Source organism: Dryobates pubescens, chromosome 4 (genome assembly GCF_014839835.1).
Source record: "Dryobates pubescens isolate bDryPub1 chromosome 4, bDryPub1.pri, whole genome shotgun sequence".
NCBI lineage: Eukaryota > Metazoa > Chordata > Aves > Piciformes > Picidae > Dryobates > Dryobates pubescens.
The window spans coordinates 38,886,031-38,901,993 of NC_071615.1; the positions used below are offsets into that span (position 1 = coordinate 38,886,031).

General features: G+C 37.8%; 1 protein-coding gene across 1 annotated transcript in view; it reads right to left on the reverse strand.

Moving 5' to 3' along the window:
• Positions 1-15,963, reverse strand: part of MEOX2 (mesenchyme homeobox 2) — a 54,334-nt gene that overhangs the window by 2,135 nt on the left and 36,236 nt on the right. Inside the window, exon 2 of the mRNA XM_009903067.2 lies at positions 11,531-11,703. Within this exon, the coding sequence (XP_009901369.1) occupies positions 11,531-11,703 (173 nt within the window). The remainder of the gene's footprint in view (positions 1-11,530; positions 11,704-15,963) is intronic.

Genomic DNA, 15,963 nt, shown 5'->3' on the forward strand with positions numbered 1-15,963 from the left:
TAAATTCATAGCATGAAAGATTAAAGATGTACCTGCATTTAGGACACATTGAACCGTAAGAGTTTACTCCAGCTGAAACTCATTTCTGTGTCTCCCCTTCTCTGTATAGAGATGGGGATGTGTGTGTGTAAATAAACCTAAATTATTTGCACAGGTCTAAAAAACCAGCGCTGCATGCCACAAGATTTCAGTGGGTTTGAAACCTTTTGGTTTCAGTTTATTATTTTTTTTCAATAGCTGAAACAAAAGAAAAGGAAAAGGAAAAGGAAAAGGAAAAGGAAAAGGAAAAGGAAAAGGAAAAGGAAAAGGAAAAGGAAAAGGAAAAGGAAAAGGAAAAGGAAAAGGAAAAAAGGATATTGAGAAGGAAAAGGAAAAGAAAATTAAAAAAAAAAGAAAACAAAAAAGGAAAAAGAATAAAATGTGCATAGGCTGATTTCAAATCAACTTAAAACACTGTCACTGAACAGGGTATGAATAGATTGTTGGGTTTGACCCATTTAGAGTTAATGTTGCTAAAAAATCTCATGTGTGTGTCTGTGCAGCTCCTCCCATGAAGGTTCCACAGAAAAAATAAACAATGTCTGCAACATTTCACTTGGAAAGAAAGCAAGAAAGCTTTCAATGTTGGTGTATCCTCTGCTGTGTTCAGCAGAATGTGTTTCAAGGGCTTTAAAAGAAACAGCAAGGAACAGGCACAGCAGGACGTATTGTACAACATGAGTAACAGAGCCACAAAAATGCTGTTTTGCTGAATCTGTCTTACACATCCAGGAAACTCTGCAGTGTTTAACCTTTACTATCACTTTGAATTTTACATTAAAGTTTTACTACAGTTGAACCGATAGTTAACGTCACTATCTGTATGTATGTATGTGGGAAGGAAGAGAGGCATAGTTATTCTTTTACACTCTATGCTTCTGTTAAAGCCAATGTGAGCTGTTAAAGCCAATCACTTGGAAACACATCAAAATGATTCTGGGCTAGTCAAGAGCCTCAAAGCACCGCACATCCTTTCCTTTAGTCAACTCCTCAGAGCCAAAGAATCTGGCTTGTAAAGTGCAATGAGTGTAAAGGGGAAGGTTTTTATTACGGGATGCTGTGATGTAGGGAATTATCATACTAAGGTCACGTATCAGAGGTGACTGTGGAAACAGTGTCTTCAAAAGGGTACAGCATTAGTACAGCACTGGAAGCTTTCTGGGTAAGTTAAGATGTGATTAAGTTTATTTTTGGTTTGTAAGACTAGGAAGTTTCTCTTGCAAAAGTCACTACTCTGCTGGTGCTAGAAAGTGCAGTAGATGCAAGTAAAGTCTTAACCAAAACATGAAAAAGAATACACTCTGGATTCACCCCAGTACCATCAAATATTATCACTCTCCTCAATTAAAGACTGAGATAATTTTACTCAGTAAGAAGAAATGACAGGAGTGGAGTGATGTTTAAAAGATTCAAGCAATTCTCCAGCTATTTTTATGGCCTTGAACACTCACAGAATAAGTCACACCATTGAAAGCCTAAAACTAACTAATAATATATACAGAATGTGGTTTAAAAACCACTACGGTGATGCACTTGAAGCAAAAACTGTGATGCGTGGTCTGAATTCAACCTACTTTAACTCACTGGAACTTGAGAGGTCCAGGCAAATCACCTTCTGGATGTGTCCATTTCATTTTTGGATTCCTGAGAAACTGAAGCTAATACTTCTGCAGTCATTGTTCAAAGCTGTTGTGGCTGGGCCAGATGTGAGTATGATGATTGCTGCCTGGCTCCTGATGCAGGTGTCCACTTCTGTTCTCCTCTCACAGAACTAAACTCTCACATCTGCTAGTCTGACAGTTTTTGACTGTTTCCTACTTCAATTTAATAAATTATTCTTTTTCTGTTTTCTGCTTTTTCCTTTTGTTGCTGCTTCTTTTTATAATTCAAGTCACTTCACAAAACCACAGTCAAGAGCAGTTTCTCTCCTAGATCATTAAACCCGGGAGAACCAATTAGCACCAGCTTCCAGGTAATGAGTAGCCAAGGCCAGACTGGGGAGTTCCTCTTCATTTAGATCACCTACCCTCAGAATAGGTCTTTTGACCATGCCCCGAAATGCCTCCACCAGGGAGAAATTCAGGCCAGTGTCTGTATCTTGGTTGATATAAATCAATTCAAGGATGACGATTTCAAGAAAAAGTGCAAGATACATTTACAAATTCCTCAGAGGATCCAGCATGCAACACTATGTCTGCACATGAGCCACTGTCTGGGAAGCATGGCATCTGAGGAAAGCAGGGCTGAAAGCATTCCACCTACTTTTGCATGCACTCTGTTGAGTGTAGGAGGAAAAGAGTAACCCAGCTGCTCCCACAGGACAATATACAGTACTGACAGGCACATGGCCTGTCAGGCTTCCCATAAAGAGACAGTGGAAACAATTTTTAAAAGAAAGGAAAAGTGGGGGAAGGAGGGGAGGAAAAACTCTCTAGGTCTTTTAATTAATGGATTCAAATAATCTGCATCTGCATTACTTAGAGAATATAAAATGAGAAATGTCTTTGTTTGGTATGTCAAAGATTATTTTCAAAAGCTAGAAATCCCTTATAGTGAAGTTTATTACTGAAAATACTGAGAGTTTATTTTGCTGTCATTTGCTGCATTAATGTACAGCAGGACTCTTATATGAGGAAATAGGTATTTTTTATATATATATGTATGTATGTATGTATATATATGTTATTTATGTCCTCTATTACATTTTGACCTGATGCAAAGTACACTAATGTCAGTGGGAGTTTTTCCACAGAGTTCAATGGACTCTAGATGAAGACTTTACTGTTCATGTGCTAATAATACGAGACAGATCCTTCAATTGTTATTTCCTCTTGAGATCAAATTCAGATACTGGAATTCTGAACTTCCTTTGGAGCTGATGAGTCAATTATGGAGGGTATGGTTGTTACTGATATGCGATCCATCTATATTTTAGTAAAGGGAAGGAAGTGAAGCAAACTGTGTGAACTAGTTCAGAGTGTCAATTTATCTGCTAGGCTTTTCAAATGCACAAGTCATTTGAAGCTTACAGGGGCTGCACACAACATGCATCAGAACAGAACACCCTAAGAAACTGAAAAAAGAGAGGAGAAAGAAAGAGAAGAATGAAAGAAAGAAATGGCAAAAGAGAAATAATGAAAGAAAGAAAGAGCAAGAGAGAGAATGGCTGAAAGACAAATAAAGAAAAACAAATAAAGCAAGTAGAAAGCAAAAGCCCTTACTGAAGTGAACTTGAAAACTTGAACCTTTTTCCAGTGAAAGAACTACCTTGTGCCATTTACAACTTTTGGAAAAACTGAATCCTTTTAAAGTGGTTTAAAGATCTACTATGACAAACTATATACCACAGGTTTATGAACATTTTTATTCTGCTTTTCAAGTATAAATTAGCTCCAGGAGGAACTGAAAGTGCTCACCACTCCCCAAAATCAGATCTTGATTGCCTATTTCTTATTAAAATGCACTCCTTTTTCTCCACCCTCTGACTAGCACAACTTAACTGTATAGAGCAAGCATATGTATGTATGGAAAACAAAGGAAGTGGAGGGAAATAAACTACATTAAAGATGATGGTAGCATTAACAGCTGTTTCTAAATCAGCACTTATAAGCCACTCGATTGAGCACATGTGCTTACTGGCACGAAAGCACAGTTTCTTTTCCCTTAGTCAACAAGTTGTTTAGCATCTGCCTCTCCACATCCGATGATTACACTGTTACTTGATGATGATTTCACATTGCACATCTCCTGATCTACAAGATCAGTGTTTTTCCTGTGAGCAATTTATTTTAAGGTCTGCTCTGTAGGAACCAAGGGAGGAGATTCAAAACAAGGAAGTTGATAATGTCAGCGTCTACATTACTAAAGCAACTATTATATACTTAAAAGGTATAGGTCCTCAGTAGATGTAAGGGCCACATTATGTGCTCTCTTGCACATATATCTTCAGCAGAACTTCATGATTTGGACATCAACAAACCATTCTGTTTCCAAATAAGCATATTCTGATAAAATTCTGATTTATTACTCAGTCAGCAAAGCACTTCGGACACAGCAATATTAAGAATAGTCGACTTCTATGCTCTAGCATGCAGATGCTTCCTTTTGACGTGGGATTTTAGCATTCTGTACTTACAGAGAAAAGCTAAACAGGTATTTTCTATAATTAATGAGTACTCCTTAATAAGACATTCTTGGCTGAAAAATTAAAGCATTACTGAATTCCAACCTCCTTAGCTGTCTGCTGTCCTTACTTTAAGAAAAAAAGGTATTTCTTATTCAGAAAGCTCTTCTCTGAAATTAAAGACCTTTCCTAAAATAAGATTTTCTGTTCCAGGTTTTAGTGGCATGAGTCCCAAACAAGATTAAATTTTGAGGTCTGATATCCGGCAAACTTTAAAAATTAGAAACCAGATCTCTGTGCTAGTTGAAATTGTCTCTTGCTATAAGGGAGGCATATTTCTAAGTATGAGTCTTTGAAGTCAGTATCCTAAATTCCACATTTTATTACAGCTAAATGATGTGTCAGGAAGACCAAACCACCATGCCTTTTAAGCGTGCTGCCCGTGGTCAGCCATTGTCCATTTTCTTTTCTTTCTTTCTTTTTTTTTTTAATCTGTCAATTTACTTTCCTCTAATGCAGACAACCATACAGGTAACGAAAAAATAACCCTGAAATTTAAAAATAAGGGAAAAAAAAATAATTTACTTCTCAACTTTCTTTGGCTTTGAAAACATTCCTGTTATTTTTAGATAGTACATTCATGCTGCCAAGCTTTAAAGAAAGTCAAACTTTTGAACTTTACAAAAATCACTGGTGTTATACAGATGAAACTTACCTTTTATATATATATAAAATATATAGTATTTTTCATGATGGCTTATTCAACAAACCTATTAAAGCAAATAGGAATATAAACCCAGAAAGTTTCTTTTCCCATTCAAGACTATGAATAAATATAAGGGTTGGAGTGATCAGCAATATTAGTTAAAGATATTTACAGTGATGCTAGTCAGAGCTATCTGTCCAGTAACTAAAGATAACATGAGATTTTAAATAATTCAGATGGTTTTCAGTCATGCTGGATACATGAGAGAGTAAGTTAGGATAGTTTTACTTGATTAAACTCAGTTTTCTTTCTTATATGATTTGATGGAATTCCAATTTCTATTAAGAAAAACCCCCAGCCTCTTAAAAATTTTAAATCTATTTTGAACTTAAATCCAGTTAAATTAAAAAAAAAATAATCTGAGTATTAAATGTGTTCTTAGTTATCATAAAGGAGTATCAAAATATACCAATTGGAGAAAATTAACTTTTCTTTGGAAATTAATGAGTGGTATCAGAGCCTTCTGATTAAAATTGCTTAAGTCACCTGCTCACTAATTGAAAGCAATCTGCCCTGGGTTATATTACAGGACTTCGCACTGAATGTGCAGAAGTACTTTGCAGCAGCTGTTGAGAACAAGGGGAGGTTTTGGCAGGTGCACAAAGGACAGCTGGAGCTTTTGGCACCCAGGAAGGTGTAGGAGTGAGTTCTGGGTTTTCATTACATAGAAGTCAGTTGAGGTTTGGGTACTGCTTAGGTGATACATTCTCCTTTCTACCTCCCACGTTTAGAGACAGATGGAATGGACATTAGAGACCACTGATAGGAGTATTTAATTTCAGTTTCAAAAGTCTTTGAGACCTTCTGAGAACATCCAAAGCCCGTCCACCTTCTCCACCAGTGATGTTCAAAATCAATTTCATGATGAAACAGCTAACCCTAATCAGCAAAACACTCTCTTAACTATGTTTCACTATACTTAAGCAGATTTTGACATGTTATTTCATATTCTTCCTCCTACTGGTTTGTACAAAATCTAGGGGAGTACTTTTTGTCCATAAGCAAAGAAAAGCAATTTGTGAGGCTGCCGTATGAACTCTCTCCACCTTATTCTCCTGTAATGTATCTTTTTAGAGTCTACTTTCATCCAATTTCTTTGTATATATATAGAAATCAACAAAAGAAAGACATGGTGGAAAACTAATATTTGAGGACAATTGTCCTCTGATGAACTTTGCCTCTTCTTTATATAGACATTTATCTGCATGAAAGACTAATGTATAGAGCATGGCCAAGAAAGCAAACAGCATCCTGGCCTGGATCAGGAACAGTGCCCAGCAGGACCAGGGAAGTGATCATGCTTCTGTGTTCAGCACTGGTGAGGTCACATCAGGAATACTTTGTTCATTACACTTTGTTCACTACAAGAAGGACATTGAGGTACTGAAGCATGTCCAGAGAAGGGCAACAATGCTGGTGAAGGGTCTGGAGAACAGGTCTTATGAAGAGCAGCTGAGGGAACTGGGATTGTTTAGTCTGGAGAAGATGAGGCTTTGGGAAGACCTCATTGCTCTCTGTAACTCCCTGAAAGGAGGTTTGGAGTGAGGTGGGGACCAGTCTCTTCTCCTTAGTATCAGGTGACAGAACAAGAGGAAATGGCCTTAAATTGTGCCAGGGAGGTTTAGGCTGGATATTAGGAAAGATTTTGTCATTGAAAGAGTGCTCAGGCATTGGAATAAGCTGTCCAGGGAGGTGGTAGAGTCACCATCCCTGGAGGTGTTCAAAAAATGTGTAGACACGGCACTTTGGGACATGGTTTAATGGCTATTGTGGTGTTATATCAATGGTTGGACTCAACAGCCTTTGAGGTCTTTTCCAACCAACGTGATTCTACAATTTTATTTCATTAGAAAAAAAAATCTAATATGCACGACTGCATCCATTTTGCACAGATCACCTGAGTGTGAAAGTTAAAGACTCTGGGCAATCAAGACTGGCTTTTGAGTATGTTGATGCTTTTTCTGCTACTGCTTTACAATGAGGAAAGGCAAATGTCAAGAAGCAGAAAATAGCCTCTGACTACAGCCCCATCACAATCCTTCATGGCTCTATGGCTCTGGAAGCTATCTCCCTGCCCAGGTAAGAACTTTCTTCATTGGTATCCACTTAACTAGTTCCACACTTCTTTATGTCAATCCCAGAGGGACCTTGCTGCCTTCCAAAACAAGCTAGCCCTGAGTCTCTTAATAGTAAACTAGTCTCAAAATCAACAGCCAGTTTAAAAATCAGTAAACTTCAAGAAGCTGCAGCTGTTTGTAACAGTGCCTGACTTGAGGAGATGGAACCAGTGAAACGAGGAAGAGATTCTACATTTTCCAATACCTTGCATCAAAAATAAGTTAAAAAAAAATAAATAAATTAAAATCTCCTTTATTCTACCTGTTCATTTGTATCTCTCCTATACCACTTGTTCCTCACTGAGTTCTTCTCTCTGTCTCTTAAAGTGGCCATAAAAAACAAATCTAAAAAAGTCCTATCTTTTTAAGCAGGTGGCAGAACAAGCCTCATCTTTCTCAACTTGTGTCTAGAGAATGTGCAGGGGTAGGGAACAGGGAGCCTTACTCACTTGGTAAAAGCAGCTGTATGACCTGCTAATATTTCTGTCTATATTGCATATGCTGCTTGGCATAGACAGAGGTTTCTCCCCACCCAGAACCTCATGGGGTTTCTCTGCAGGTGTAGGGTCCATTCACAACTAACAGCTTGAAGCACTTGGATCTTTGCACATGGAATTGCTTGTTCAAATTCAATCAGTACTGCAAAAGTAAATATGCTGTTTGAAGTTTTGCCATGTACTTCTTGAGGAAGAATTATCATACACATCAAACTTACGCATGAGTTTTAATTAAGTTTGCCAGGAGCATTCTTTCCCCTCAAAAAAACCCCAAAGAACTGAGTTAGCACAGTAACTCTTACTGCTGGTATTTATATTCCTCAAGACAAATATAAAAGTATTAGTGAGTTTTATTTTATTAAGACTGTTACTTTAAATAAAACAATCCAAAGGATTTCAAGCCACACAGGCTTATTATTATAGTGTGTATAGAGAGTGCTTAACACATGGAAGCTTGGAATGAGCAGCTGCCTTTCAGAGGAGATGTGACAGCACAGTGAACCAGACAGGCATGGACAGGTTTGTCCTATCAATACATTATTTTAATTTTGTTTGAAAGTATACAGGGGAATAATGTCACCACCTAACCTAAGAAATCTAGTTTCCTAAGATAGGAAACTAGATTTCCCAAAGTAGTTTCCCAAATCTAGTTTTGTAAAGTAGGAAACTAGTCATACTGTGTGATGCAGGGAGAGAGATTTACTCTTCCAGAGCTGGTTCAGAACAAACACCTAACTGAGGATCACTGAACTCCTTGGTGTCTCACTGTGGTGACTATAGTGAGTAACCCTCTCACTTTCTCAGTCAAGTCTAAAAAATGCAGTGGTTAGCCTCCCCTGAGCTATGCGGTGATAAAAAGTTTTTAGTGAATTCACTTGTAATGAAAGATTGAGGTAACTGGATCTGGAGGAAACTTATCTAATGGAAAAATGTACTTATTATTTGTATAGTACAAAAAATGCAGTGCTACAGTGTAGGCTATAGTACTATACCAACATTGTCCAAATCCATTTAAAGAATAATGCTGTCTGCTTCCCTGTCTGGCAGAAAAAGGCACTGTGAATCTTCTTCCTTTGGCTGCCATGCATATTGTACCATGATGGGGTGAGCAGCAAACACAGACACATAAGCACTCTTCATTTTGACACATTTTTTCCCTTTGTCTATGCAAAACTGATGGCTTCTATAAATGATTGGTAGCTTCTGGGTGGGTATTGAATATTAAAGCAGAGTTCAGTCTGACTAGGTGGGATTTTCTGTTTATGTTGGCGAACACAAGCATTACATCTTTGGACTGTTTATTCCGGTAACCTTAGCTAGCCTGCAGAACTGCAACATTACTCTTTTGATTAGCTCCATGCAAAAGGATCTTGTGAGGTGGAAAGATCTCCTACTCCTTCTATATTTGGCAGGACCAACTCCATAAAAATTTTGCCACACCTCTGATACCCCACTGCAGCTGCTTCCTCTCCTCATCCCACAGCAAGATATTAAAAAAGCTTGCATGGAACCTTCTCCAACTTTATCTGGATGTACAAAAAAGCCAAGAATGTGCTTGTCAAGGTTACAAATATCTAGGGAGCTAAGATAGTTTTTAGTTTAACTGGCTCTTCAAAATAAAATAGAGGCCTGCCAGCTGAAAATTATTAACTGTTGGCTGAGCAGGGATTGTAAGTGCACTCTATAGGAGATGAAGCAGGAATTATATGTACCCATACTGCTGGAATTCTTACCATAATAGAGCCATCCTACCACCAGATGTGTTTATAGTGCTCTCAAAGTGCACTCTTAATATCTAGGCAATTGAGGCCCTTATTTCATTTCATCCTCCTGTCTTGTAACTCAGGTTTCCCTTCTAGGGAGTGATAGGATTACTTCCTTCTCCCAATCGATATGTTGTGAGGGTTTTTTCTTCCATTATTATTTTAGTGAAATGGCCTTCCATAAGTCATGTATGTTTGAACTGATCTTGTAAGTTGTTTCAAAAGTCAAATAGAGGCTTACTTTGATGACTGTAGAAAACTTTAATGCCTTTATATAGCTTTTTAAATGTGGGCAGACATATGTTTTTTTCTACAGCTTGTTTAAATGTCAGAAAGGTAATTATGAAGTGTAAGTTGGTCAGTGCCTCTTTAAGCAGTGGCGTATGGTTGAAATTATCACTACAGTCAAGAGGAAGATAGAGCTTTCTTATGATAATAGGTTCCATTACTTATCTCACATCTTGGGAAATAACTGAAAGCTGTAAATTTAGGATGACCCAACAGTACCTTCTCTAGATTACTTTTCGGTTTTCTGCCTTCTGAATAATATGGTGCTTGTAATTTTTTTAAAACATAGCAAACCAGTGATGCTAAACATGAACACCAGGGCTTGAGTCTGCTTTCAAACCCATTTTCTGAGCAGATACGTAAGATCACCCAATAGTCACTGCTGGGTTTTGTTATTGTATTACATGAAGTGAGTTTCGGTACTCAGTCTGCAAGTTCAGTGTTTCATGAGAGGTTAAGAGAGCTTCCAACACACAGATAGGTCTACAGTCTGATGAGATTGAGGTTATCACTGACCAATTCCCATCAAATTGGCCAGTATATTTTTTTAGATTTGTTTATCACTGCTCAGCTAAGACAAGAATCCATTCCTCTCCTCCTTACCTGTCAAAATCTCACATGGAATTTAACCTACTTAGCTTACATTAGTCAAAATGAAAAAGACAAAATTTTATCAGTTGTTTGAAACAAAAGAGTGTGCTTTACAAATAGCAAAGTAACTGAAAATTACTCCAGTGGAACCTGGCAACATGTTGAAGTGAAACAAGAGAAACTGACTTCTTAACATGCTGGAGGAAACAGCCATTCTCTAGAAGCCTTAAAAGAAAAGAAGTTTCTCTTGCTTGTATGAGTGAAATGTGTTCATATGAATAGAAAACACAGAAATTTCACTGAGATGTCTACTTACAGCAAGTGTTAATGACATTGAAGAACATTGCAAAACTCCTCATATTGAAAGTTCACAAATCATAGTGTTATTCTATACCTTCCCTTGAATATATCATTATCTTACTGATGGTTTCTGAAGCAACCCCTCAACCTAATGCTGATTCCTGAAGAAGGCATTACTAGTCAGTCATGAGTTGGCAAAAAGCCTTCCATTTTAATGATAAACCCATGGGTAATATTTAATCAAATTTGGTGCACTTGAGTCCAGTATCCTAAATGTCTTTACTAAAACACATTTAAATAAATGTATTGTTGATAAAATTATTAGTTGAAATGTGACTAAACTACCTATTTAGTGTGTTGGGACCCAGATCCTGAAACACTTCAATACATGCTTAACATTAATATTTCCATTAGAAATTAATGTGACAACATGCATGATGAAATTTGAGCACATGCAGAAATGTTTCCTGGACCAGGCTTTGGTGAGCAAGAAACCAACAGCAGAGATAAGAAATTCCATTGTCTCCTCTGTTTTCACAGTGCAGAGTAAGATAAAGTGGTTAAAAATGCCTGTATATTCCATTTTTGCTTGTGCTCCCACTCTTGCTGCCATCTGGAAACAGGATGTTCAGAAACTCTGGACAAGTGGCAAGTGCATATATTTAGTACACTAAAACAAGATGCTCATATTTGTTGCATGCAAGCAAATCAACTCTTTGCGCATGCAGTATTTGGGACCTATCATTTCTTCAGCCGCATCAGTGTGGGCAGATTAGAAAAGATGTGCACCAGTTTAACAGGTATGTTGCTTGTGTTTTTATCTTCCATCTCTGCCTCCTGGATGAGGCTAACTTGTAGCTAGTGCATCTAAAATATAAATTACTTGCACAGTGGAGAGATTATAAATGTATGCAATTTTGCTACAAGCACTCAACCCGATACATCAACATATCTGTTAGTAACAAAGAAGAGTGATACTATGAGTGGCTTCTAACTGATGGTAAATACTGAGCAAGAATTTAAAGTGCATTATTTTTCATTAGTACCTGTCTTTCAGTGAGGTCAAGGTTTACTGCTATCTCATATCGCCTCAGCCTGGTCAAATAGTTGTGATGAGCAAACTCTGCTTCTAACTCTCTGATTTGCTCCTTGGTGAAAGCTGTCCTTTCCTTCCTGGGTTTACTGTTGACCTCTGACTTGTAGTTTCCTTCCTGGGAATCTGAAACAAACAAGGAAGCAAACAAACAAACAAGATTAAGAAAAAGATGCAACAAGAAGTGTACAGCTAAATAGGAAACAACCCCCAAAATAACAACATGCTTAAGTTACATTCTTCAAACTTGCTTCTCTCAGAAATTCACCCTTGCCATCACACCTACGGATTCTTTGCTGTAAATCAGGAAAGTAGCAGTAATTCTAACAGAGGTGAGCTGCTGCTTCCATTCATAAACATCAAGCCTTAGTTTAAAACCTTGCAGTGTTTCATTTCCTAATTATCTATAGAATTTCTGCAAAGCTTCAACTCCTTCCCACTTCTGGAAACTCTCAGTGCATCCAGCCATTACAGGATGTGTATCATTTGATTAGTGTCTTAATGAGTAATACTTCAAGAATCTCTCTCTTGTATCACTTCACTAATACCTTAAGCCAAAGCTCTATTTTGAAGAATATGCTTTAAGGATTAGTCCAGTTACACTTTCAGGGAAAGGTAAACCATAGGAAATTCAACACACACCAGAAAGAAACTGGTGAGTGCATGCCATGTGATAATGAGATCTCATCCTACTCATGCCACCGTGCAGGTAGGGAGGTTATACAACAGCTGGTATCAGCACAGGAAATCTGCCACCACTACAGCTCAGCCTATGGAATACCTGGGCTACAATCAGAGAAGCTTTGCTGAAAGTTTCATTATCACCCTCCTGATTCCTTTGACTATCAGATACAGGTACATTTCATCCTGAGCCAAACTACTGAACTCAGTGACAATCATTCTGTTCATGTCTGTGACATTGTTTAAATAAATTAAATAAATTAATAAATTGTTAAAAAATATTTCATTAATTAAAATAAATTAAAGTCAAATTATTACCAACAAAACAACAACAAAAGAGAAAAGAAAAAAAGGAAAATGGAGAATGAGAGAGTGGAGGAGAAAACCAAGGGCCAGACATTTGTAAGTTTGGGTATAATACAACACCTATAAACCCCAAACTAGCATATCGGTAGGAGAATCATTAGTCAAATTCTGGCTCCATGGACCGTCTTAAAAATGTCACAGATAAATTCACACTTCAGCTGCTGATTTAAATAGAAACCTGCATCAATATCCAAATGAACAGGCCTGCAAGAAATCACTCCCTGGACTCTGTGTCAGATGAATCATCAGCGTGCCTGAAACTGTCCAACTGGCCAGCGAGTCTGGTTTCAAAACTACAGTCAACTGTCTACATTTTATAAAGGTATAAATATATTTTCACTTTTTGTAAGTTACCCTGTTGCTTGGAAGGGAACTTTCTTTTTTTAATGAGAACTGTTGATGCTTGACTTAGTCCTATAGTCATTCATTTAAAATGCTTTAAAACCAAAGGGTCTCAAATCACTAAACCTCTTAATTTGTGCTGATATGACACTCAGAGCTTTGCTTCAAATGTGAAGTGTACTGATGGTTGTGTGACTGAGGGTACCCACCAAAGTTGTTGGGTGGATTTGGGAGCTCTTCAGCCACAGCTTGAGTAGAGATTTCTGAGGTAGAACTCCATCAGAAGACCCTCTCATCTACTACAGTGTGGGGCCAAAGTCAACACAGAAACCAGATCAAAACTACCTTAAACCTAGAAGTTCACATTTCTTCCTTCATCCTAGCTGGAGAACTCAAGTCACTATGACATCTCTCCACATGTACATTGCTCCTGTTCCTTGCAACTTTGTTGGCCACCTCATTCTGAGGTATACATACTATGTAGATGACCTGAACTTAAACACCTGTATCAGCATTTTAATGAAACACTGGAGAAACCTAAATATTTTTCCTTAGCCTTCAGACTTACCTTTCTTATACCATCAGACATCTATTTCATACATGCTTGAAAGCAGGTGGGTGTGCATAACTATTTATCTGCAGTATGACACAAATGCATTTCATGCAAGACATTGCTAAAGTCCTAACTGTTTTTGCAAACATGTGCCAGTGTGAAACCATAAGCCAAGAAGTCTTCCCATGTCAGTACTTGCTGCAAGAAAGATCCATGGCTCTCTGGTTTCAAAACTAAAGTTGTGACTTTAAATAAAAGTAATGTACCTACAGATGACACTGATATCATATTGAAAATTAAGTACTAGAAATGAAGACATAAGCCTGGAAATAAAACAGAAAGAGGGTGTAAAAACTTGGTAGCTGCTGCTATCATGAATGATCAAAGGGAAAAACTTCAGAAGTACCCATCCAAATGTTTCGCAGAGTATGCTTATCTCTGTAAGTCACTCAAATTTATAACACAAGCAATTTTTCTGCAAGCAGGCAGTTCCATGAGAAAACTGAATTATTGTATAGCAAGTAAAACCATAAAGGACCCAAGTCATTGTCTGAGTTAATACTCATGGTTCTGAGTTCCCAATATACAAGCACAGTTAGCATCTAAACTCTAGGTTCCTAGGATACTGATGTACAGAAGGGGAAATGTAGCTGCATGGGTAGCATTTGTCCTTCATCTTTGCCAGCAAAGGATTCAGTGCTGCTAGCAATGTTAGCCCACACAGATCCTGTGCAGATATAAGCTGCTTGGACAACTGGTTTAGACATTTCTGTCATTGCTGGATACTTCCTTTCAATCAGTGTTGGATTTTCAGTGCCTGGCAGCTACAATTTTGTCAGCAGTATGATCTCATCAACAGACTGACACAGTGGAAAAGATTCCAGTTTTAATTTATTTGTTGTGAATGTCATTGAGTGCATCTGTAACAGCCAAGATACTCTGAAAAAAAACCAAAATCAAAAACAAACCACATGTGGTATATTCAAACATTGCTGAAAGCCAGAGTTGGAGAGGAGCACAAGAACATAAGGCAGGTACACCAAAACCTGACTCTTTCTCAGTACTGAGGTTCACACAACAGAACAGGGGTAATCCTAGGAAACTTGTTTCAGCAAAGATCTGCTGAAAATACGCATTAAAAAATACTTAGGTGGATACTAGTTAGGTGAACACTAGTTATGAGTTCTTGCTGTCATCTGACTTTGCTGCAGTGTTACTGCGGTTTCTATACAGATTGGCTTTTACTTCCCATTGACATCATGCTGCTCTGAATAGTAGCCTTTAAGAAATGTGACCTCCATACATTTTGATTGTTTGAATTTCCAAAGCAGTAAAACTAGATTTTCTGATTGGTTCTTTTTAACAAGCTCTTTAGAGGCAGAATCAGGAGCTCCCATTGCTTTCTGACCTTCAGGTCTGTTTGTGTCACCTGACTGGCTTCCCTTTGGTGGAAAATGGGTGGGAGACTTGGAAGAGATTTTTGGCAGAACTCATGTCAGCCTACATCTGGTTTGCAGCTGTTGCAACTAAAACAAGAAAAAAGTCCCAGCAACCTAAGTTTTCTTCTACTGGCTACATCCTATGCCAAATGGTAGGTGTAGAGGCAGAGAACAAAGCCTAGGGGGATCTAAGTTACACTCCTTGCCTCTCAAAAGGCACATGTAAAATACATACAGATGGTACAAACCACTTGATGAAAAATACAGCAATCTATATTGTCTGTCTTCTGCCTTCTCCCAGACAAATTCTGGCACACGCTCAGAAGATGTAGCCTACATGCAGGTATTAGTACTTTATCAGTCTCTCTTTTGCAAACCTTTGTTCTTTGGATGTCAAGTAATGCAGGCAGTTAAACACTGTGTTCTGCTTTGCAGGTCACACCTCTCTCAGAACTTTTTGTATCAGTTTTCAAAAACTCCAGGCAGCATCTTTACTCTCTCCTGTTAGACAAAAGTGCTAACTGATGTAGAAAGTACCATTTGGGAAGACATTCAGTGTTATAAATCACAGTTCTACAGATTATTTGGTGGCATATATTTTTCCTAAGTTTATTAATAGCTCAATTTAAAAATAAATTTTAAAAAAATAGAAAAAATCATTATTACTTGTACTAGTCCCCACCCTCAAAAGTTACTTTTACATTATTTTCCTTAAGGAAAAGTCTCTGTTAATCCCAACATTTGCACTGTCCTGCCAGAGGTCACGTTTCCTTCTCTCTGTATTGAGACATGAAGCGTACCAGGCAAGCACAGAATCTAGCTCCTATGTGTGTAGAATACATTTTGGCAACTTTGCCAAAGGACTGCTCACAGAACAGGGAAAAGAGACTGATCAGAAGATCTGTGACAAAAAGATCTGCTGCTAACTGGGTAGTGTCAGAATCACAGGTGAAATGTGCAAGAAGCACCTACTATTTTTTCTTGGATTAGTTCAATAGCTGAAGT